The sequence below is a fragment of the Linepithema humile genome, chromosome 2 (genome assembly GCF_040581485.1).
Source record: "Linepithema humile isolate Giens D197 chromosome 2, Lhum_UNIL_v1.0, whole genome shotgun sequence".
Classification (NCBI taxonomy): domain Eukaryota; kingdom Metazoa; phylum Arthropoda; class Insecta; order Hymenoptera; family Formicidae; genus Linepithema; species Linepithema humile.
In genome coordinates this window covers 34,944,225-34,969,536 of record NC_090129.1, presented here as the reverse complement: position 1 = coordinate 34,969,536, position 25,312 = coordinate 34,944,225, and the positions used below count along the sequence as shown (strand labels likewise).

General features: G+C 34.7%; 2 protein-coding genes across 3 annotated transcripts; both read left to right on the top strand.

Moving 5' to 3' along the window:
• Nucleotides 1–79: 79 nt before the first annotated feature.
• LOC105676509 (43 kDa receptor-associated protein of the synapse) lies at nucleotides 80–16,980 on the top strand. 2 transcript variants are annotated; one of them, XM_012374469.2, is made up of 10 exons: nucleotides 80–3,068; nucleotides 7,521–7,740; nucleotides 11,067–11,218; nucleotides 11,605–11,751; nucleotides 12,263–12,422; nucleotides 12,920–13,120; nucleotides 13,525–13,623; nucleotides 14,922–15,128; nucleotides 16,263–16,462; nucleotides 16,622–16,980. In XM_012374469.2, exons 1-10 carry the CDS (start codon nucleotides 3,031–3,033, stop codon nucleotides 16,827–16,829), a joined length of 1,632 nt encoding a protein of 543 aa, XP_012229892.1. In that variant the 5' UTR covers nucleotides 80–3,030; the 3' UTR covers nucleotides 16,830–16,980. The 2 variants fall into 2 exon arrangements, with proteins under 2 accessions (XP_012229892.1, XP_012229902.1); XM_012374479.2 differs by having other exon boundaries at nucleotides 82–3,068; nucleotides 14,937–15,128.
• Nucleotides 16,981–17,713: 733 nt separating this feature from the next.
• On the top strand, nucleotides 17,714–25,082 carry Patr-1 (Protein associated with topo II related - 1). The gene is made up of 9 exons (XM_012374540.2): nucleotides 17,714–17,861; nucleotides 18,477–18,662; nucleotides 18,890–19,310; nucleotides 19,626–19,723; nucleotides 19,805–20,298; nucleotides 20,371–20,584; nucleotides 20,675–20,875; nucleotides 20,964–21,227; nucleotides 21,337–25,082. Exons 1-9 carry the CDS (start codon nucleotides 17,823–17,825, stop codon nucleotides 21,589–21,591), a joined length of 2,172 nt encoding a protein of 723 aa, XP_012229963.1. The 5' UTR covers nucleotides 17,714–17,822; the 3' UTR covers nucleotides 21,592–25,082.
• Nucleotides 25,083–25,312: the final 230 nt, after the last annotated feature.

The following is a 25,312-nucleotide window of genomic DNA, read 5'->3' as shown; positions in this document are numbered from 1 at the left end:
GGCGAGGGGTGAGCCCGAGGCAGGGGTGGAGAGGATCGGTTGGGTCGTGTGTTGCGGGCTGCTGCGGCTCGGGCGCGACAGTTCTGCTCCGGCCACCGGTGGTGGATTTTCGCGGGTGCCGCGCGGCGTACCCTCCGCGAGAGGACCAAACCCCATACGCGCGTCAGCGGGAGACAGAAGGGCGGCCGGCAGAGAGTAGGGGGTGAGAAAGGAAAGGGCGTGCGAGCGCAGGACGGCGCACGAGAAGCGGGGGCCTCACACGATCCGCATCGCGCGCCCGTAACCTTCCGCGCGCGTTGTGCGACCTCGGCTGTCCTCGTTGCGATAGCGAGCGGCCGCGAACGACGTTCCGCGCGCGCGACCAAGTGCCGGAGCGAGAGGAGAAAGAGGGGCGAACGGCGCTGGTAGCGTACGGAAGACGGCGGAAGGGGGACAAGGCCGGATCGCGGCTGGAGTCCGAGAGACGAACGGGGGATCAATCAACAACGGCATGAGGAAACGCCTCGTGGCGCGCGCGGCTACTGTCTTATCGCCAGCAAGCGGGAACGGCCGCGTTGCTATCGCCGCTACTACGCGCCGCTGCTCGGCCCTCGAACGTACGCGGACGCACGGTGCGCGATGGGCGCCGGATTCGAACATTGACCGCCTGTCGGCCGAGTCGCCGTGATCATCTCGGACGGGACGTCCGTCGTCTCCGATTTAATCGCGACATTCGCTACGACGGGAGAGACGCCCGCTACCGCGGCAGGGTCGCCGAGATTACGTGCGTCTTCGCGGATCGACGCGCCATAATATTCTAAAGGCTCAACTCACACGCACACCACTCGCTACTTGCACCAGTTGCAAAGGATATACGAGCGAAAAGATAAACGGAACTCGCGTCGAAAAGCGACAAAACCTCCTGCGAAATAATCGCTGGAAAGCGAAACAGCGGCGAAGCTTAGCGAAGAACGCTCGATGGATCTGCCTGAAATCTCGTGGACAAGAATCCGCGTATCTCACTTACGCGAGCTTTCACAAAGTTAGAACACTCGTCCACGGAGGGGTGGGTTCGGAGGGGGAGAAAAAGCGCGCCAGGGGTCACCGACGGTAACTGGGACACCGCGGGCCGACGTGATTCCTAGTTTCGGGGACAGAGCGTCCCTTAATCTTTTCGGTGCTGAACACACGTAGACGCGTCGCACAGACGCACACACACACACACACACACACACACACACACACACACAAACGTTCACGTAGCATTAATAAATGTGGGTGATATATTATAATCGTACGAGGCCCCCTTTCATGTTTATCGTTTAGTCCCGAAACAGCAAGAGAGGGTTAAGCGCGTGAAATTAAACGCACCGTTCTGCACCGTCCGACACGCCGGAGTAATTTGGGCAATCGACTGTCGCTGTCTTAATACAGCGAGATATTAATGCGTTCGATAAGAAAATATTGCGTGCTTACGCATACACATACGGGTACACATAGACACGCACACAAACGCGGAACGCCGCGGGGATCTATTGAATGTATATATCTACGTACATGTTATAAATTTATTTAAGTACAACATAGATGCGTATATGCAAATATTATATGTGTGTTGAACCTTCACATAGATCTAAATCACGACGTTGAAGTATTACATAGTATATGACGTTACGCGGTACTCGATAATCAAACATCGATAACTCGACTACACGAAAAGTATATACGTTAGAAATAAAACAACACTCACGCGAAGATAACTTTCCAAGAATTGAAAATCGCACGAAATTGCAAAGTGCAAGCGCGCGAGAAGCGAAACGAAGAAAAGTTGTTTGCTCTTACGAAGCAGTTATGTACTCTGTGAGAGTTCGGATCGAAGGAAAGAAGAAAATATTTTAAGTACCGTGAGACTCGAGCGGTCGTTTGTGTTACACGTGTTAACGAGCCGGAAACCTGAAACAATTTTTTATCGATCAGTGCTCAGCTGATCGGAGAAACTGCCAATTACGTTAAAAACATTTGCCAATTACGTTGAAAAGAGAGAGAGAGAGAGAGAGAGAGAGAGAAAGAAAAAGAGAGAGCAAGAGAGAGAGAGAGAGACAAAGAAGAAAAATAAAGATTACGAGGCTCTCTATCTCTCTCGTCAATACGCGCAAGTATTCGCGCGAGTCCACGGTGCTCAATTAGGCGTATAAGTACAAATACACGCGGGCGTGCAAATATTATTTTTCTCGACCGAGGTGTGCATCCCTCTACGTTAGTAAATAAGCGTATCGAGTCTGTCCAAAATTCCCCATCCCTGGGGTTAGGCACCCAACTCAGACGATCCTCAATCTACCTCAACGACTGTCGGCTCGCGATTCAAATCCCAAATACCCAAATGTATTCTTGAGGACAAGGTACAATCGAGGAACAATCATTCCGCGCATTCTCGTCCAACTGAAAGTCCTAGAACTTAAAAAACTTTCCGACTAATTCGACACGACTTGCGTTCTCGCGACGGAATTAATCCTCACGTGACACACATGAATTAATATTGCCACGAATCAAGGCGAATCACTCTCGATCGAGATACGAGAGATTTTTCGACGTACGTACATTCTGTTTCTCGTCACGAGTATACGCGTATACCATCAGGAGCATGAGAGAAACACTGGATTGAATTCGTAAGATGATCGATATAAACGGACGCGTATCTCTAGCGTGTTTTGCGTCGCACAGAATCCCGATCGTCGTCCGCTCAATCTTCGAATTCGTCATCGCGCGATAGATAGGACTCGATACTAACCGTTACAACATCGAGTCTTCGGGATCGATTGAATGCGGACGATTAGGGCCTCAAGTCGGCGCGCGTTGTATCGAGTTTCGGCGTGGTTGCGCGCTGTGTCATTCGCAAAGCAAGGAAGTGATATGCCCTATCTTACGCGGGTGCGCGAACGAGATAATGCTGGCGGCGAGAGATGAGATTAGAGTACCAGGAAGAGAAAGAGAGAAGAAACAGCTGCATCGCGGGACAAAGAGAAGAAGACGCGCCAAGGAAGACGCACAGCCATGTCATGGGAGTCTATCTCGTCCAGGGATTACCTTGGGTAAGTATTGTTACTTATCCCGAAATAGCAACAGCAACTTCAACTTAGGAACACGGCTATATGTGATAAGCAATTAAGGGCTGTGATATATAAATTTGAATTGAAAATTAATTATTAACTAAGAAGTAATCTATTTAAAAAAATTAATAATTACAAGCAGAAAGAAATATGAACGATTCTTATAACTATTTTAAGAACAGAAGCAAGATTATTTTCATTTGCTCGTTTAATTTTAAAGAAAAAGATATGTGCCTGTTTTTTAATTTTTACTCAAGATTTAAATTTATTATTTCAATATGGATTCGTGACAATTAATTATTATGAGATACTAAAAATATGTATTATTGAATTATTTTATTCACTTGATTTTTCACTCTGACAATTTAATTATTGCGCGATGTATTAAAGTAGCCTTCAAGTTTTATTGAAAAGAAAGATATGGCTGTAGGTTATACACTACGATGAGTTTGCACAAATACGTTTAACAAACGCACGGCAAAGGCTGGACATATTTGCTTAAAAAACATATTTAAAATTATTATATTTCTCTAAAAGAAATAATAAATCAAATATGCACTTTTCGCGTATACAAACATTTATATATCTAAATAAAAATGGACAAAATTAGAAGAGAAATATCAGAATTATGATCCACTAAAGTTAGCTCCTTTTTTTCAGCTGATAGTTTTCAAAATAATTTTTAACTGTAATTTATTCTTTATCTAAATTTATTATTATTAAAAATATGACAGCACACTAAGCCACGCGAATGACAGTTATTTGATTACCTAAAGTCTTTTCAATCATCCTTATTTGATTTAATAGAAATGATTAATCGGAGTAAATATATTGTATCATAAAATATTAAAATAATAATGTAATAATAAAAGATAGTGCTTGCTTGTTATTAATGCGGATAATGTATTTTGAAACAATTTTAATTTACAGAATAATATGTTTAATTTTGTAACATAATATCGATGGAAAACTCTGTTTAGAAAGAGTTTAAGTAAAGTAGAAAGCATTAGAGTCTAAGGAAGTAGGCTACTATTTTGTTAATTTATGTAACAAAGGAGCAATTAAGAAACGCAGCTGTGTCTCGCGCCAAATATCTAATTAATAGTGAATAATTGCTACATATAATTCTTTTGAGAAACACGATTTATAAAGCAAAAGAATATTTTGCAAAATAATTGACTTCTTAAAAAGATCAAAATAGCTAAAAAAACGTAGATTTTTCGTGATAATTGATAGAAAGCGACAAATAGCAAACTCCAAACGACGTTATAAATATAATCGTTATATATTTTTTCTATGTCTTCAAAAAACTACTGCCTGATTTCGAGAACTTACGAAAATAAAGTCTTTTTAATGATGGAAATTGTTTAATGAAGAAACTGTTGAATATGGGATAATTAGAAGGTAATAATATAGATTGCCCTATAGTTCGATAATGATCGCAACAAGTAAAGTGTGAAGTATAATTAGAAGTTAGTAGAACACAGTGTGATATCATATATTTAGATCATACGAATTAATACAGAATCAGTTTCAATAATCTATTTTTCACAAAAGCTTTGGAGAAAAAATATTAATGTTCAGTGCATTACAAAAGAAATAATTGAGATTGCAATTTATCTCATTAAATTAATTATAAAATACTTTCTCGTTTTTTATTTCGATGACCTAGTGTGTAGTGCATATTATCAAGTTTGTGTTAAAATCGAAATCCAAATTAACGAAAATTTGGAAGGACTTATAGATCACAAAACTCTAAGATAATAGTTGGATACTACTAAATAATTCAAACTAGATGACATATTTTCTCACTCTCTCTCTCTCTCTCTCTTACTACTTCAAAAAATATCTTTAACTTTGAACAATCTTATACGCATCAAGTCATCGTAATGTCAAACAAAGAAGAGATGTATAAGAAAAATGAGAAGGGTGCGAGATAGGGATGACGAAATCGGGTGCCTCGGTTGCCAGGTATTTCGTTGATCGCCCTCGACACGTGGAAGAACTAGGGGATGGTTCGATTTTCCATTTAGAATCGCAACGCCGTACCGTATCTCGTAGCTCGTAAATGGGTCAGCAAAAGAGGTCGCAGGTGCCTCGCCCACCTAGCGAACGTGGTGGGAAAGCGATAGAGTGTCGTATACTCTTCGCTTTACAGGATACGAGCTTGTATACATACACATATACACATACAGAGACGCAAACGACTGCGTATGTGCGCGCGCAATGGCACACGATTGTTTTGGGAAAAACTTTAACGAACACCCAAAAAGGACAGGAAAAATAGAGAGAGAGAGAGAGAGAGAGAGAGAGAGAAAAAGAGAAAGAGGGAGGGAGAGAGAAAGAGAGAGAGAAAAAGAGAGGAAAGTAATTTGCGATGGAGCGTGCTTTTCCCGCGGGGTTTCTATCAAGTATCAGATGTGAAATAGTTTCTCTTTTTTTTACGATCGTTTGCTTTAATTAATCTTAGCATAGAACGGCTACCGATTAATTTTTCTCTCTAATAATGCTTTTCAACAAAAAAGGATGGATAAGTGAATTTTTTAACGCTGAACATATTACTTTCTTATATATTATTGCGAGCTGACTTTTAAAAATAAAATAGATTAAAAAATCAATAAAAATTTTTCAGAAAACAAATATGACTTAACTTCATATTTGTCAAATAAGCTATGCGAAATAAACCTGCTACACATTTTTATTTATGAAAAGTAATCTTTTTCTTAAAAAAAATAGAAGAGCAAAAAAACAATCACGTTAGATTAATGGTCTCGTTAATGTTAATGTAACGTAATGAAACGTACATAAATATATAAAAAGTGGAAATGTGAGTCGTGTAAAATGTATAGAATGCGAAAGGATATCGTTTAGTATTCCGGAGCACAAAAGAGGATCGAAATAATTAATAACAGGTAATTTAGGGCAAGCCAATCCTAAACTTTATCACGTTCTTTTCTTCACGCAGAATGGGAAAAAGGCATACAAATAAATTTCAGTTTTCTCGGATAGTAACGTGCAATGGTCGCATTGCGGTAGATAGGTAAGAACTCGTGATTTTATACAGGATATTTCAGACGTATCTGGCTTGCTTCAATTTTTTTATGGAGTTTATTTTTTCTATAAAAGAAAGCAATAAAAATAATAACTTTTGATGTGTAAGGAATTAAGAATAATTTTTTGGCTTATCGAAAAATTCATTTGCAAAAGCAAATACATGATAAAATCTGTATATTGTGTTTAACAAATCTTCTTTCAAGACTCAACTATATTAATACATAATTAACGTTCGAAATTTAGAGTTTGTCTTAGAAAGTGACATTCCGTAAGATTTTCAGTGAAAAAAAAATCGAAAGTTAAACTAAAAATTCATAGATAAAGTATGACGCGGTTAGTGTGGAATACCCTGTATACTTTGTAACTTCCCTAACGCGCAGTTTGCAAACTCAACTTCTGGGACAGCAGCCAAAAGCGGTTTATCTCCGCATACTCCTTCCGTTCGTCCTAGAAATAAATTAAGAGTCTGCGCATGGAACCTACAGGAGGTCAATTGCCTACATTCATCATCTAACGTCGACATTTGACATGAGCTCGTAAGATATTGACCAGGACGAATGATGTTAATGATTATATTCTCATAACTCTTGATATCAATCTTAGCTTCAGCTATAAAAAATGTTTGCAAAAATTTTTTGCACGGAAACACAACTTTTCTTTCACTAATTTATTGTGTAATTTTGTGTCGTAATTGTGCGCAAACATCGAAAACAAAATACCGTTTCACTATGTCGTATAAACCAACCAGCGTAGAAACAGTTTCAGAATTTCTATAGAACTTGAGCGATCAATGTGGTGAAAATATCGCGCAACACTCGGTTACGTCTTCTTTAAATTTCTCTCATAAGATTTCACGGAGAGTACGGAATTCCACAGCGGATCGATCCGATCTTCAGTACCATCGAGCACCTTTAAATAGTTGACGATTGTAATCATCGTAAAACAGAAAGAGATAAAACAGTTGTTATTGTTTGTTTGCATATATCCATAACAAAGTAATTTCCTCTGATTATTAACAACACGTAAATTAGAAATTAAATGGAACCAATGGAAATAATTCAGATATTCACGGAAATTACTCTGTAACATTTTCCAATGTGAATTAATATTAATTATCCTTGACTTCGTAATAATTTCATATTTGCAAAATAAATTATTAATAAATTAAAAATTTATATGATGAATATTAGATTCAAAATTGAAAAACAATGCTGCATCTGATTTATCTCTTCGCCAAACATAATTCGAAATACAATTGTCATGTGGTCAAAATGACCAATAAATTATAATTGTTATATTTTATTTTTAAAAAGTTAATGCTTGCGTCAATGTATTGTATATCTCGTGGCACGGATCATGGAACGTTTAAAAAATTTGCAGCGGATCGGTGAGCCATCAGCTCTCAGCGACCGCGCTGTTGGGTAGCCCTGATGGATCGAGACATCCACTCGATGTCTGCGAGTTCACCGAAGAGGATTACCGGCATCAAAATGGCAACGGTAATAATGGCCATTATCAAAATGGCAGGTCGGGCGCCGGTATATGGGAGTGTCTCATAAGTTGCAGAAGGCGACTTGATCAACAATTAGCTCGAAGGAGGGTAAGTATCTCATGACATATCTACTCGTCCTAATTCTCTCTTCTCGGGAAAAAACAAATAGTTTAATTCAATAGGAATGATCTTCGACGTTCAAGAATCTAGCAATAAAACAATATGTGATAAACGATAAATTTTGATAAATAGAATTTCAAGTATAAACTGTAGATGCAAAATACATTAATAAAATAGCAATGTAAGGATAGAAATATAAAATTATATTAAGAATGTAATAGATTTCTCTATTCAATATAATTGTATATGCAAATTTTTTTATTAAATTTGCCTTCCATGCAATTTTATTCCACAATTTTTTTTTATTCAAATATTAATTTATTAATAAAGCTTGAAATGCGTGCCAGATGTTATCCCGAAATGCGAGAAGCGAACGTAATTTTAGGCAAACGCGTTACTTAGCAGCAAAATTGGCTGCTCGCCACGATAACACTTACTATATTATTAATGACCTTACAAATTAATTTAATCATAACTAATTCTTTAAACCGTTACTCAAGTGCTTACTGTCGAACCGGTTTAATGTATCAAAGCAATCAGAGGTGTAATATGTCAAACGAGTAACAGTATCTGAAGGACCTCTTGAGCAACGAAGGTACATGACGGCTACATAACGAAGCGTATTTCGCGGACGAGCATGCTTTATCGGTCACTGTCAAGTTCACGATGTGCATGCCGTAGCCGCGGTCACGCTATCCTTTCGTAACCACTAAATCCAAAGTACCGGTTGTACCATGTTTATCACTTTGGATACGTTTCACTTAGCGAAACTTATGATTTCGCATTCCGCGTCTGACAGTTTATCCATGATATTCACTTTGCGCAGCAACAAGCATAATTTGTACTTATGTTATTGTTGAAGCTATACGATAACTCAATCAATCACGATCTAACAAGACTTTAAAAAGAAATATCGTTTATATCATTCGTCTGCAGGAAAATTACCGAACCTCGCAATTTGTTTTATTTTTGATAAAATTAATACAAAAGATCAATATCAATTTTATCTACACTCAAAAAAATGATCTTGCAATAATAGCTAAAATTTTCTAGGTGTAAAAAATTAACTAAAACAGATAAATGATTAGCAACTGTTGTGATATTGCATATGTAATTACTTAATCAGTTTAGATGACAGAAACAGAATATATATCTGTATTGTTTGTGAACTTTAAAAAGAAAGTTTCTCTAAAGCGCCTATCTGTATAAGATCAATCACGTGTTAGATCATGCAATGAATAACATTTAGCAATGGTACCTAAATTTTTCAGAAGCTATTGCTAGAACATTACTGCTATAAATTCTGTATGTGACAAACAATGTTTTCACAGATACGAAAAATAGCGATACATTCTTGTTGCGATATCTAGAAATCTAACTACATCAGCAAAATATTTTTTTGAGTGTATATCTTTCGATTGTAAAACGTTTCTAATTCTCATTATAATACCTTAACGCAGATGTTGCAAATATTTTATAACGTGGAAAAATAGTTATCTCAAGTCTTTAGAGTAAAGCATATTTTCTCGATTTACAATAACGATAAAGATTTATTCACGCAACCTTGCATGCAACTTATTTCGTTTTTTTAAACTTATTCACTCAAAAAAATATTTCGCTGATGTAGTTAGATTTCTAGATATCGCAACAAGAATGTATCACTATTTTTCGTATCTGTGAAAACATTATTTGTCACATATAGAATTTATAGCAGTAATGTTCTAGCAATAGCTTCTGAAAAATTTAGGTACCATTGCTAAATGTTATTCATTGCATGATCTAACACGTGATTGATCTTATATAGATAGGCGCTTTAGAGAAACTTTCTTTTTAAAGTTCACAAACAATACAGATATATATTCTGTTTCTGTCATCTAAACTGATTAAGTAATTACATATGCAATATCACAACAGTTGCTAATTATTTATCTGTTTTAATTAATTTTTTACACCTAGAAAATTTTAGCTATTATTGCAAGATCATTTTTTTGAGTGTTATGAATAGAAATACCAATACTATTCCTATTGTGTTCTCAAAGTTATGATACTTTTTGATACTTTGCGCAAGATTGTCAATATTATAATAACAAATAAACCAGTTCGCGCATTGCTAAACCTTCGTTAAAATTTGCTATCGGAAAGGAATTATCTCGTCGCGTACACGCATCGTGGGTACATTTTTATATGCCTCAAGACGCTATTTATATTTTATCGTAGAATTTAATCTGTTAGGAACAAAGTTCAGGGGCGAATCGATACGGCCTTCTACCTCTGCTCGTATGCATCGCATTATTTACGCCAGCGTTATTGCTGCGTGATGAAGATCACAACGCGTATCGTAACTTCGGTTTCTCTCCCTAGTGAAACCATCATCTATCAACTAAAGTCCGTTTTATAAGCTCCATTTTGTTGGATGACATTAGATATGCGTTTGTCTATACAAGTAATGATGTTAAGTAAATTAAGTTCAAAATACAGCGTTTTATATAACCGTTGTAATATTTTTTAATATTATTGGTTAACTTACTTTTGTACAATTTGTAATTAAGCCGTTGAATCGAAATAGTGGTTAAAGTTTTTTTTTCCGTTTGAAGAATTATAAAGAAAGTTTCTGCAATATTTTAATACAAAATTTATTTCATTTATTATAGAACTTTTTCTTCTTAACTTTATAAAAAAATGTAAAATAATTTCAAATATTATATATTGCAGATATTATTTCAAAGGAATTATATGTGAAAACGAATATAAGTAATGTCATAAAATTGTGTTATAAATCGGTACAAAGAGTTTTATAATAATTATCGTTTAAAACCATCTATTAATATCTGTTTGTATTAATAGTTGACGCGACTTCCTCTTTGATTATATATGCTCTTGAAGCGCTGCATTTCCGCTTGAGAGGGCCGGCATTAACTCAATGTCAATTTCATGAGCATCGATTTCAAGGTTGACCGTGTGGCCTCTGACCATGGTTGGCCATGAGGAAGTTTGCTGGATATCGGATAAATAGTCCGGATATAAGTGCGCGTGTAATCGACGGAAATTCAAGGATTTATTAAAATAACGTGTTAAGTCGCACATCGTAAATTTTGTAGATGCGTAATTTAAAAAAAGCGATAAACAATTAATAGAATGCAATATACCCTTGTCCGCGCTATTCGAGCTTATTATTTACCGTGGTGGCCACAGCGCCTCTCTGTTACCCTTTGTGTAGAAACTGTTCCGTTGCGGTAGCGCGCGTACGCGTAATAAATCCGCACGTGCAGTAAATTAGACACGAAATGCTGGAATCGCTGTTCCGTATGCCTCAGGTGGAGCAAGGTTTGAAATTGTACCGAGCTCATAAACAACAAGCCGCGGTTAGGAAATGGAGGGGCGCTTTGAAGAGCATCAGACATCGCGAGGATAAATTCGCTCTCCTCGGATACTTGTATCAAGCGTACATGGATTGGGGCAAATACAGGTAGATTGTAGTGTAATAACAAATCTGTCCTTTTCTTTCTCCTGGTTGTCCCTCTTGGCAATGTTCGTGTGTATTTAAAACGAAACGAGTTACCTGCACGATCAAAGGTAATCCGGAGGAAAGTAGGGCAGAGCGAGGTAAGCGGGTCAAGCCGGGTGCTCGCTTATTTTCGCGGAAAAATATCACGGTGCATTATTATTATTGTTGCATTGGTAGCACTGAATGTCAACACACAGAAAATGCTCAACGTCGTGTTTAAAGTCAATTAAGTATGAGCTATTTAATTTTGTTCCACTTTTTGTCGCGGTTTTACCTCACTTTCCTCCACCGCGTCTATCCGACATTAGCGGCAGGAATCTTTCACCGTGAGATTTCCCTCCTTGCAGAGACAGCATCGAATTCGGCAACAAGCAATTATGCATCTCGGAGGAGTTGGATTCGCCGAACATGCGGGCGGAGGCGTATTTGAACTTGGCCAGGGCCCATGAGAGATTAGGTGCCCTGGATAAAGCGTTAGATTACGCCCGACACAGGTTTGAGCCTTTTTCGTTTATTTTACGATGCCCGTATATATACACGGCGTAACATAAATCTTGGAAAATAGACGTGCAATGTCTCATATATCTATATATCTCTGCTATCATAATATATCAGTAGCTGTCCGATAGATCGAAATGCGCCTAACATAACATAAAAGCTGTTCGGATCACGAAGGTATTTTGATCAAAATAAGCCAAGTTTAATGAAGATTAATTAATGACTATCCTCAATACATCTTTACACTGCTGGCTGATCTATACATCATATCGGTGCACAATAACTCTGTCTTTTTTGTTGATCAGAATAACCTCGCGATAGAAAAGATGAACGGTGATAATTTCGAGTTTTGAGGAAGAATAATCGTTCTCATTTTTTTTTTTTCCGATATTGATTCCTATTGATCTTAATCCGATAGACGAATGTAATCATCATTTGTTGGCGATGACTTTATCCGACCATCTATCTGTTTATCAAGCTAATATCCATGATTTTGCATCCTCGCAGTTTGTATAACGAGTGTGATCAGTGCGCCACTGCTGGATTAGTTCACTTAACCGTAGGCAGAGTCCACTTAGAGTTAGCAGGATTCTGTAAAGCCTTGGAAGCGTTTCAAAGAGCCCACAAAATCGCCCACTCCATTCAAGATCCCTCCTTAGAGCTACAGGTAATTAGGTCCCTTTGTCTGCTAGTTTTCTTTCTCGCACGAGTACGAGCAAGCGCGCATTATTGTCGTGATGTTTGCTAATTAACGAACGGCGTAGGACGATTTAGATAAGCTGCGTTGTATTTTACGACAATGCCGAATTCGTCTCACGTTTCGTCTGACTCTTATTTTATTCTCGAGCGGTCCATAAATTATTGCGCCGTGCATTTGGCATTATCAATTCTCTCTGTAATAATTAATATCTCTAAAAAATATCGTATAATTGTAAGCAAAGTTATTTTTTGTTTGTTTGACGGAAATTCTGCCTTTGATCGAAGACCAAATGTTAATGCAAATTGAAAAAAATGCCACGTTAGAAAAAAAAGATTTTATTAACTTGTAACGCTTTTTTTATAAAATATATTCGAATAAGAGCTCGTGTACGTAGTTTTCAATGATAGTTCCTTAAAACGATTTCTTTGTGATGACAATCTCTAACTGACATTTGGCGTTTTCAGGTGTACGTTGGTCTGTCGGAACTTTTCTGCCGGTTACAGGACGCGGACAAGAGCGCGAGATACGCAGCGAGAGCTTACGATCTCTCCAGAAGTTTACAGCTGGGAGATCTGAATTCGCGTCATCACAGAGCGGCATTATTACAAATGGCCGCGGCGCTCAGAAAAAAGGGCGAGTTAGGCGACGCTCATGATTACTGCTCGGTAAAGTTTCAGCTGAGAATTGCCCGAGGTGGAAACTTAGTTTAGATCAAAGATGCCAAATCATCGCGAAAGTATCTCACTTCAAGTGACTTAAAGCAAAAACGTTTTTCTGTGGCATTTTTTCAAAGATATCGCAAGTCTTTTCATACATCTTTAATCTCGCGATATTTCCTTCTTTTTTTTCCTCTTAATTACATGACAATTTATTTGCGTTTTGCTTTATTAAAGATTTTAATATTTTCGAGCACTGTGCAAATCAAATTTATCGTATCGTATCATATTAATAATATTATCGTATCATTTTGTAGAGAAAATTGTAATGAGTAATCGATATTATAATAATAATACGATCAAACAATTTATAGAAACATGCACGAGTATATATTATTGTACTTTGTGCATAGGAAGCAACGCGGCTTTCACTAGTTTCTGGCGACCAAGCTAGTTACGCCCGAAGTATCCGTATTATGGGAGACATTTACAGAAAGAAATCCGACATAAACGTAAGTAATTTTCTCATCAATTATTATTGTGACTATTCCTTAGCTTTGCACGCGCGCGCGTGTGTTTTTCTATGGCAGTTTTTGTCACATAATTCTTCTAACAATGATATGATTGTATCATTCTTTTCTTATTTCATAAATTGCATTAATTTTAAAACATAATTTTAAAATATCATAAAATTTACATATTAAATTTCTTTCAAAAGCTGACGTTTGACAGAAAAATCCTTACTCTCTCATATATTTATATCGAGATGAAATATACGTAGTTGCGCAATGTGAGATAACGCCAATATATATTTATTTGCATACCTATTGCATGAAAAAAAACATTTCTATAGATAGATTTTTTTATCGGCATTCGCGTCAAACGCTACGATGCTATCAGAACTGTTCGCAGCCTCATTGTTCCCTCTAACATTGTTATACATGGTGCTGTCATCAGCTGACAAAAAAAATGCCATAACTGGGACATTCCTTTGCATGTCACGCACGTTACAAAAGCGATTTTAACGCTGCGTCACGTTCGCAATGCATACCGCTTTCATTTTGTTTCATCGCTACAAAACCCTTTGAGCGCTGTTAAAAAGTGAATAACAAAGATTCTACAAAATGTCCATTTTGAAACAAGCCAAAATATTAAAAGGCAATATGTGTATCATTTATTAAATTAGCTTCTGGAACGCTTTTCGAAAATAGCTATTTAATTGTTGGTTAATAATAAATATTTTATTTATGTATTCGAGTATGTATTCAATTCTAGTAATGTATTTACTGAATTGAATATATCAATTTACATTAATGTTATCTAAACAAAATTATGTATTAATAAAATTAATAATAGGGAAATATGTATAAGCTACAAGTTGGAAAAAAGTAAGAATAAAATTTAATTTTTAAATTCGAAAATATTTTTTCATACACTTTGACTACAAGCTTTTAATTAAACTCAGTCAAAAACCGATCGCGAAAAATCGGGACGTTCGATTATGTTAATAATTCATCAAATTACATATTATCATGATACACATTACGCACGTCATACATTAAGTTAATTTCACGAAGCTTATATAGCAAATGATATTATGTCATCAAAAACATTGAAAGCGCTATTTGCCACTCCCATTTGCCGCTTGCACGGATGCATATATGATTGCGCTTTCGCGATGAAAACGCTTGTTGGATTTAATCTATCTTTTAGTTAATGATAGCGATACATATATAATACAATTAGCCTTTAGTTCACGCACCGCACATATCGACTCGTTTATCAGAGCGATAACATCGGTGAGGTAAAGATGGATATATTGCAGAAAGCGTTTCGACAGTACGAGAGTGCGATGGGCTCAGCGGCCGCGACTGGCGATCGGTTATGCCAGATGGAAGCGATGGACGGCGCGGCAAGATGCCTGGAAGCTCTCAGGCTTCAGCACAAGATATGCAACTGCAGGCCCCTCGAATTCAATACCAGGCTCCTTGAGGTCGCGGGATCAGTCGGCGCCAAGGTAAACTGCCAATACAGATCGCGGATTGCGCTCTGCCCACCGTTTATTCCATTTCTCAGAAACAGACAGAGGATGGGGAAGAGCAAGAGGGAGGTGAGAAAAGAGAAAGAGTGCGGGAAGATCATGACGTACTGTGAAATCAATTTCTTCCCTCCTGCCAGACGTGAAAACTTGGGAGTTTCTCCCCCCCTTCCCCTCCTTTTTTTTTTAGTCTTTAAAGATCGCAACGGAATTTCAAAGGCAGCAAAGTTTTTCGCTCGTTGAATATCTAGAACAAGTTGAACGTGTTGAAAGGAGAGTTGATTCTATATTTTAAATAGCGCGGAATATATGTGAGCCTGATATCAATTTTTGCCACGAGTTTTATTTCAATGAGATACGTTATATCTTTGTGAATTCTGCACGACAGTATTATCCAAGATGACTGACGAATTTAAAGATGTATCGTTACATATAGATCGTCTAAAATGGAAATTAGATTAATGAATTTCAAATGTGCTAAACAGTGAATAGAGAATAATTGAAAAAGTAACTTTGTCTGCGACAGTCTGTTGTTTAATAGATTTCACGATTGTCTCAAGTTTCAATGAAATGCCGAAAAAGCCATCGACACTACGTCGTCGGTACATTGTGCGCAAATATTCCATGCATATATTACTAGACTCATACCACGCGCACCGAGTCCTCGCGCTATTTGTGTCCACGAATCAATGGAGCCGGTTCTCCATTTTGATGCTGTACACGCGCGCACGCAACCTATAACGTAAAATACTTCGGAGGCTGTGCAGCTTCCTCAGTGATATTCAATAGAGCTCCATAGAGATCATTGTTAGCCAGTGAATTAAAACGGTAATGCTTTGTATGCATGATTCTATGTATTGATCTATCGTTAGCTTTTCTTCTTCTCTACACACGTTCTATCGTGAAAAATGTTAAACAAAATTTTTTGAATGCCTAATTAAAAAGAAAAAAGAAATTGAATTTGTTTTATGACAAAAACATACTTTCTCGGTGTAATTTTAACGAAAAAAAAAAAGGGATTTGCTTCGAATATGCATCGAGACAGAGGTTTAGAATAAAGAGGGCTTAAACGAGTATTTCAGAATAAAATTACGATAAGCTGACTGCTTGCAGCTTCTGGTGCGGACAGTTAGATCCAGACTGTCGCGAATTTACGGATCTTTGGGGGATGAGGAGCAAAAAGGACACCATGAAAGATTAGCAATTGCGATGGAAGAAGATTTGGAATTACGATGCGGAAGCTGCAATGAACCTTTTGGTCTGGAAGCCGATTCCTTGGAAGCACTACCCTGCTCTCACATATTACACGCTCGGTAGGATACGCAGAAACTTTAGAATTATTATCCTTTTAAGAAATAAATGAACGAATACAAATTAATGAGAAACCGAATATTAACATCGAATAAAATTCCAGTTGCCAATTTTTTTGAGAGAATATTTCTCCTGCCCTTATTTTCTCGTAATATTTGTAGATGCGCATACGACATCTTGAAGAAGCGCGACAAGAAGAAGAAACGTTTATGTCCCGACTGCCACAAATCTGTCAGTTCACGACTGTACCTGCATTGCGAGGATCCTCACGGCATGAATACTTTAAATCATAGTTCCTTGAGCCTGGCGTCATTGAGGGCCAGCAGCCTAGCAACACTTGAGGACTGTCACGCGACGAGTAGCGTTTAAAACACGATGGATTTCGTTTATTTTAACGCGTTGGCATCCGCATACGATTAGATAATTCTAAGAGTCATAATTTGGGAAATAAAAGAGCCAACGGAAAGTAGTACGATACAAAAAGAATTTAATGGCAATAAAAAGTGCACGCCTCGATCTATCTTGTCGAATATTATTTTCTTTCCTTCTCACATAATCCTTAGTATAATAAATAGTAATTAAAAGCAGCGATTTCTTATTGACATTTTTAATTTTTACATAATCAATTTACTAAATGGTTACCACACCATCTGATAATAATAATGACGTAAATAATATTAAATTCAAAAGCCGAATACGCATTTTTATTTCCGTATTTAAATTGTAAATTTAATAATAATTTTAATCTTATTTTGATTATTCTAAAAAAATAAGATTTAGTAAACAATTATTTTGAAGATGATTTTAATGCTAAAATTTAAGTTATGTTAAGTAAATATTTATCTCTTTAAAAGTATTTTAATACAGTATCAATATAAAATTATTTTGCTAGTCTTATTTTAAAAGATAAATTTGAAAAATTTGTTATTTTCAACAGTAAATCGTGATCAGTTATATTGTCAATTAAAAGTTAAAAAGTTAATCCATATTAAATCACAATTCAACTCTCTTACAATTGCAAATATTTAATAGTTTAACATTTTTCAATATTTTTGATAAGTAAAAAAGATTAAATATTAAAGTTAAAACATAGATAATTAGAGTATATAATATAGAGTTATATAATGTCAAATTAATTAATAAAAATAACAAATAACACGATGCGTCTAATCGAAAATATTTTTACTAATTATGAATACCGGAAGTACTCTTAACGACCTCTGCTGTGTAAAGAAGCAAACACTTGCAATGTATATCCACCTTTAGTCGCAAGTTACGGCATGGCCGCCATGGCAGCTGATGCTCTTTGCAGCACTTGACGTTTAATCAGAACATGTCATTTTGCAAATTTCATTTTCACAAATGGCAGACTCCTTTTTCGGTTTCGATACCACGCTCGGAGTAAGTACGAACGCTTCTCATAGTTACACATGATCGCACATGGCTCGTGTCCGATTTGTACGAATTCCAACGAAGTATGTGAACGTGAATCTTCCCGATAAACACTCGCGTCGCGGCATATCTTAGAAAAGTAAAAGTTTTGACCTACAAGGTGCTGATAAATGCGATATGACAATTTTAATTCGAAATGGCACATTTTGCAAATTTGTTTTTAAATATATTTTATTAATATTGCTTTCGAAAAAATAAATTTGCTTTCCAAATGACTGCGGGGTTACATCGTCTAACCTCATTTCTATTTTCCTCGCCCGAAAGGTCATTAACATCAAGCATCGCAAATTCTTGTCAATTCTGTTAACAAATTTATTATTTATATATATCGTTAATTCCAGTTCAATTTGTGCGAACTTCGTATTTTGTAAGAAATATTGTTGCAGTATACTTTTAGTATACTTTAGTACACTTTTGTACTGATTTTATTATCTTTATTTTCAAGGATACCCACTATGCTTTTGTTTATTATTCCATAAAGTTATGATACTTTCATATCTGTATTATATAGATACTTTTATATCTGTTACTGATTACTATTTGTGGCATGATTGGTATGATTAGGATAACAGCTTAGAGGATGGATTAGATTGTCCATTAGAGGAAGATGAAGAAGAAGAGTATGATGCACTGAATGATGAAACATTTGGGCCTGATGCTGCTATTGGTGACTGGGAGGAAGATCATGAAAAGCTTGCTGAAATTACGGAATCAAGTCGCCCACATAATCAGACGGCAACAAATAAAAAAGTATGTTGTCCACGATATTATTTTAACTTGTTTAGAATTTTGAAATCTATAAGTATATACAGTCTAATTAGCTTAATTATCAATGTAAGACTAGGTTTGATTTCACAGCCTAATTAAACCAGCAGAAAAATACAATAGAACATGAATGATTAGTATATTATAACATTCTGCTATCGAAATATTACACATATATCTATATGCTTTAATATACTTTATATTCCGTACAGAATATTTCTAACATAGACATTGAGGATAATTTGTCACATTTGGTATTGGATAAAGAAGGGATAGTCCCACGACCTGGTGTATGGAGTAGTCCATTGAATCTATCTCTTCCAAAAACTCAGCCACGATTATCTTTGCCAACCTTGAAAAATGCCTGTACAGTGGAAGAGTTGGAAAGAGGGCTTATTGCGAATAGGCCACCTCCAGGTCTCAGCAAACCACAAACGCAACAACAGCAGAAAAAATCTGAAGGATCACTTCTCTTTGAAGCTCTATCTTTAAATGAGAAACTTCAGGTCAATGGGGTACCTCCAACACGCTTTCCACCAGGACTGGGCCTACCTGGGGCGGCGCATTCCATGGTTATGTCCAATTTCAGACTACCACATCCCCAATTTATTACACCTCATCGATTATTACTTAGTAAGCACAATGTTTATTAGTAATAACAAATATATATTTTTTAAATATGAATCGGTAAGTGTTTGATAATTTAATGCTGTTTAGAACTTTTTTAAAATTAGATATTTTCGATTATCTGCAATGTATTATTCTAAATTATTTTTTTTTATCATTCAAATAATATATTTCATTTATATTGATTTGCTCTTGTTATAATTTTTTGCATTAATAAGAAAGTATTACACTAGACTATAAATAATTCTAAAATAAGCAAATTTCTAAACTAATAGTTTTAATAGACCATTTTTTAATGATGATAATTTTTCTACTCATAAGATCAATCTGGGAATGTGTTTCGTTATCCTCTACCACCGCATTTAATGTTGCCACATGTACCGAGACAAGCTCTTCATGGCAATTATCCTGGTTTTCCTGTAAGTTTTTCTCTACATTGTATATACAATATGAAATAAGCAACAAATTTTCACATTAATATATTTTACATTACATTTTAGCAACCACCACATGCTGTAGGAGGTCCACAGTTCCTTCGACCAGATCACATGATGCCTGCATTTCCTAATAATCAAAACAACCATCAACAACACCAACAACATTCTTACTCACATTCGGGAAATCAGAGAAACCAAAATAGACCTTATTATCATAATGAACAACAAACCGGACATCAACCGTTTTTTAAAAATAATCAATATCCTCATCGCATTCATGACAGAAATAATCAAAGACATCATCATCATCAACACTACGCTCAGAGTGTTAATGGTAATGCCTCAGGAGATTATGAACCTCCAGGAAAACTTGCTATAAAACCTCACGAGAAACAATGGTTGATTAATATTCAACTGTTACAACTTAATACAATTCAACCATATGTTGATGATCACTATTATATTGTATTCTGTGATAAGCGGAATAAGCAAAACACAAGTCAAGACCAAAAAGATAGAAAACACCATAATAACAATGGATACCATAAGGATCACAAGTACGTTAGAATATTATATAGTTTTAGTCGTAACTATATTGAAACTATTTACTACTTTGCTTTTCTATTTAGAGACTGGGAGCCAACGCCTCAAGCCGCTTCCAGATCAGCATATACACCAGCCCAATTTGAGAACTCATTAGGCAAACTACATTGCAGCAGTGTAACGGCACCACGCAAACTTATTGATATGGATGTTGTATCAAATAATGATTCTCAATCTACTCCTCAGTCGCAACAAAAGGATACTAAAAAAACACGACAACTGCTACTTGAAATTGAAAGGGTACTATTAATATTTTAACAATTTTTACAATTGATAAAATTAATATTTTGTTAGCATATTTTCTATTAAAAAATTGTTATTTTTTTTTAGCTATATACATTATTATTTAAACTGGAAGATCTGAGCAATCCTCTTGCTGCAATTCCGGAACCGCAACAGCAACAAGAAGGAGAGAATGAAACAAATACAAATAAAACTATACCAGAATTAATTAGCATGATATTATCATGTCTGCAACAATTGATACAAGATGATAAATTAGCTAATATGCTAAGCATTCGAAAAGGAAAGGTAAGTTGATGAACAGAAGAAAGTACGACTTGAATTTTAATAATCATTATCGATATTTCATATTTATATATATATTTGTGTGTTATAGACGTTATTACTACGTTTTTTACCTCATCTAAATGTGACAGAATATAATAAGCAGTTAAAAAAACTGTGGACTGCGATATTTAAAGGATTAGCCGTGATAGGCCGTAGAGATTGCCATTTATTAACAGATCTTTATTCCGATTTTCGAAGATGGCTCAATGACGTAAAAGATTTTGATACTATACTGCAATTAGTAAGAGCACTGTCTGACTCAGCTACTCAGCCTGTGAAGAACAACAGTTTGGCTTTTGCTGTTATGAATAAGGTTAGTTAAAAAATTATTTTATGCAATAATTGTGAACTCTTGAATTTCTATATATGCAGAAAATATATATAATGTAAAATGTGATAACTTCTCCATTATGTTATTTTAGTTTGGTATATCCGCAATAACGGCAATGTTTGAACAAGCAGAACAATTATGCGCTACAGACGATTCCCTGCCTTCTGAGTGGTCAGCTTTTGTAATAACGATAGCTGAGATTATCGATTCCTTATCTTGTGCTACACCTTGTCAACCAATTGCTACAAATACGCTCAATAAGCATCTGAATCGGATTTCCAGTTTGAAGATAGAAAGGTATACCATGCTAGCGCGCTTGTTGACTGATGCCAATACTTTACGATAGTCTAATGTTACACTAGACACTAGACACAGTTACATCTGACAGTTTTTTTTAATTTGTCTTTTTTTAATGTACGAAAAATAAATTATACAAAAAAATGATACATACAGACAAATATTTTAATATAATTGCTAATGTTATTGAAATATTCATTGTGTACGATAATATTTCTAAATAGATGCCATGATTTTACAAAGTAGATATTAAGTATCTAATGTGAGAAAGAAAAAAATTTATATAGATATATATAAATATTGTGAAAATTATATATATATAGAACATCCTGATGCACAATGAAGTTTCTTACTCGTACATATATATATATATATATATATATATATATTTCACCTTTCAGTGTATATTTTGTACACATTAATAAATTTAAGCTCTCTTAATTAGTAGTATGGAGAAGCATACTGCAATATCAGAAAAATTAAACGTATATTAAATGAAATAGTATTGCATGTCAATATTTTTTTCAATTTTTTTTTTTTTTTTATTACAGCATATCTTGATTCTACTGTGTAAAATTGGTATCTAATACACAGTGTAAGGCACTTCAAATTATCATCTTAATTTATAAATGAAGCATTTTATCCATTTGTACTAATATAATTTGTATTATCGATAATACATCTTTCTCTATTCAATATATCAAAATAAATCAAGATGAGATAATTTCTAGTGCTTTACTCTGTATTAAACTGCACATCCTATCTTCCTATGTGTTGTATTTTGTATTTCTTTTAATTAATATTTATTAAACTCAATATATATAAAATGTATACTTCTACTATTGATATTTAAATTAATTCATACGGCACATTAAATTTATCTGAACATTTGTATTTATGTAGCTTTTTTTATAAAGATTTTTATAAAAATTTTTATTTTCTCTAAAAATTACGAGTGTGAAAGTATGCATTTGTATTTATACATCGATAATTTTGTCCAAAGCTTATGCTATTAAATGCATCTTTTTAAGTTCAGTTTTAAGTATATTTTGCGATTATACGAATATATGTACATGATATTTACGGAAGATAATGCATGGGATGTGTACGTTTTCACTTCCGTTTATATAAAAAGCAAATGTGTACGTTATTATGCATACATTATACGTCGTTGTGAATGAAATCAATAGTAGTTTAAAAAATTTGCTATCAGTGTACAGATGACTTATATTTTGGAAAAATAACGTCAGATAATCATTTACACTGCACTGTTCAAATGTAATTACAGAAATGAGAGTATGCGACAATTACATAAGTTAGTATATCAACAGAAACACTGTAATAGTCTTTTTATAACATTTGTATTATATATTAAGTACTAAAATTAAATTTCTATCGGTTCCGGCATCAGAAATATGTGATAACACGAACTTTAATCTAGTTGTAAAAGACATTACAGATCCATCAGTTTAGGAAGTGTACTTTTTTTTAATACAATAGAGTTATTGTTATTAGGTCAGATATAACTTTGTGATTGCGAAAGAGAGAAAAGAAGGAGATTCTGTAATTGCAACGTGTGTTTGCAGTACCATAAGGATTTTAAAGATAATCTAAAGTGTACGACGACATGGCCTTTAGAGTACTAAATAAGATGATTTCTATCGCAATTTAACTACAATCTTGTTTATGTACTTGTAGCTTGTACATAGAACGATATTGATGCGTGAATGACTGGATACATTTTGTAATCAAATGCAGAAATATTTTGGTTTCTGCCATGTCGCATGATGTAATGTATTTTGCAAAAACCGTTTTCAAAGTTAAAAGAAACGTTTACTTTTTTATTAGTCTGTAATCTTAACGAAAAGTTGTTAGTTTGTAATCTTTATAGTGATTACTGACTCGAACACTGTCTGAGTTGTATGAACATTTTGTTAAGGAGAAATTACTAAAACCATAGAGCATCGCATTGCAATTTCAATTTCTTAAATGCAAAATATAAATAATCCATATTATTGCGATTACATATATTTTGTCGTACTAATTTTTTAAATATTAAATATCAAAATGTTGCAACATTGATTTAGCACATTATCTCATTTGTGTTTTTATAAATTAAGTTACATTATTTTATATAAATACACCTGTTCTTTCAGTGCGATTAGCTCATATGATTCAAGTAATACGTAATAAACATAGTTCATATGACTATTCACTATCGCTCCTATGAATTAAATTATAAATACAGCTTTCTGCATAAAATAACGAATTACGATATAGATGGATATTAAAAAGCAAAAAAAAATGAATATTCATTCATTGATTGTGAATAATCATTCACTAATTATTTACAGCTTACAAGCTTTGCCAATTAGAGTTCTTATTATTTTGTAATAAATTGATAAAGAGAAATAAAATCTATGTTTTTCTACATAAGCAATGCTAAGAATCTAAGGAATACGTGATTGATCCTGTTAGTCTGTAGACAATGATACATGTTTGAAAAGCCCAACAGTTACATTACATTCTTCTTACTACGTAACTGGGCTCGCACTTGAGAATAAACTTAGTTATAGACGCGTTAAATTGTAATTTCAAACGTTCTCGTAAGAACTTTTAAATAATTTTATAATTCAAAGAAAATATGCGTTTTATAATATTCTTGATTTTATATCAAATGCTTAAACACTGCCCTATTCATCTGTTAACATAAAAGGGCAAATTAAGCGATTGTTAATGATTTATATTTTCTTAAGGGCTACTAAGAATATATATCTTTGGCAGCAATATGCTCTTTGCACCCGTTCGGATTGTATAACAAGCGTAGAATTTAGTTTGTTTTTACCATTCATTCATGTTCATTGCAATAACTGATGTGTTGCTTTTACAGTTTTTTCGCTACTTGACACCCAGTGTCAATTGGTGCGAAAATTCAATATTTTGTTGCTAATGCACTAGTTGTATCAAAAATTCTTAGTAGCACAGCATAACGATATAAACCAAGATTCATATATTCAATTTGTATAGCGAAAAAGGGATTTCATTACCTACGAGTATTGCATATTTTAGCACTAACTGATGTATCTATTTGTTTCAATATATACAGATATGAAAGGTATCATATTGTGACAAATAACGTTCAACATTCTGTTTGTACCATCGTCATGGAAATTAAGCTTTCGCTAACAGAAAAGAACATGCGATGTCTTCTTGTAAAGTAGATAAAGCGAAAATTGTGCGTTTCATTTTTTATTAAAGGTATATTTTTATAGAGACACTATGTTGATTATGTTTTAAACGAAACAAATGGAGTGCTATAAAATCGAAATCGTTAAATTAACGTAAAAATCCTACATAGTTTATTATCTATATTACGTCTATTATGTACCCAATGATACGCCTGTACATTAAAAAAAAAAAAAAAAAATGAAATTGATTGTACATTTATAATACAATCTGAGGATATAACTGTAGCTGTTGTGTATGTACAGAATTGACCTAATTTGAAATCAAAGTCTTAAATAAATGTTTTACATCCTATATATGCTTATTGCATTTTATGTTGCTACATTCAAAATTATTTAAATTCAAAATCTTTTATTCATTCTTGTTTTCTTTCATTCACTACTTTAGTTTTTTATGATCACTATATTCATGCCAAATATATCTATAATGTATTTAAAAGAATTTTATTTTATTTTTTATTAAAATAAACTTAATAAAAATACATTATGGACATGTGACACATGAATTATATCATAACTAAAAAA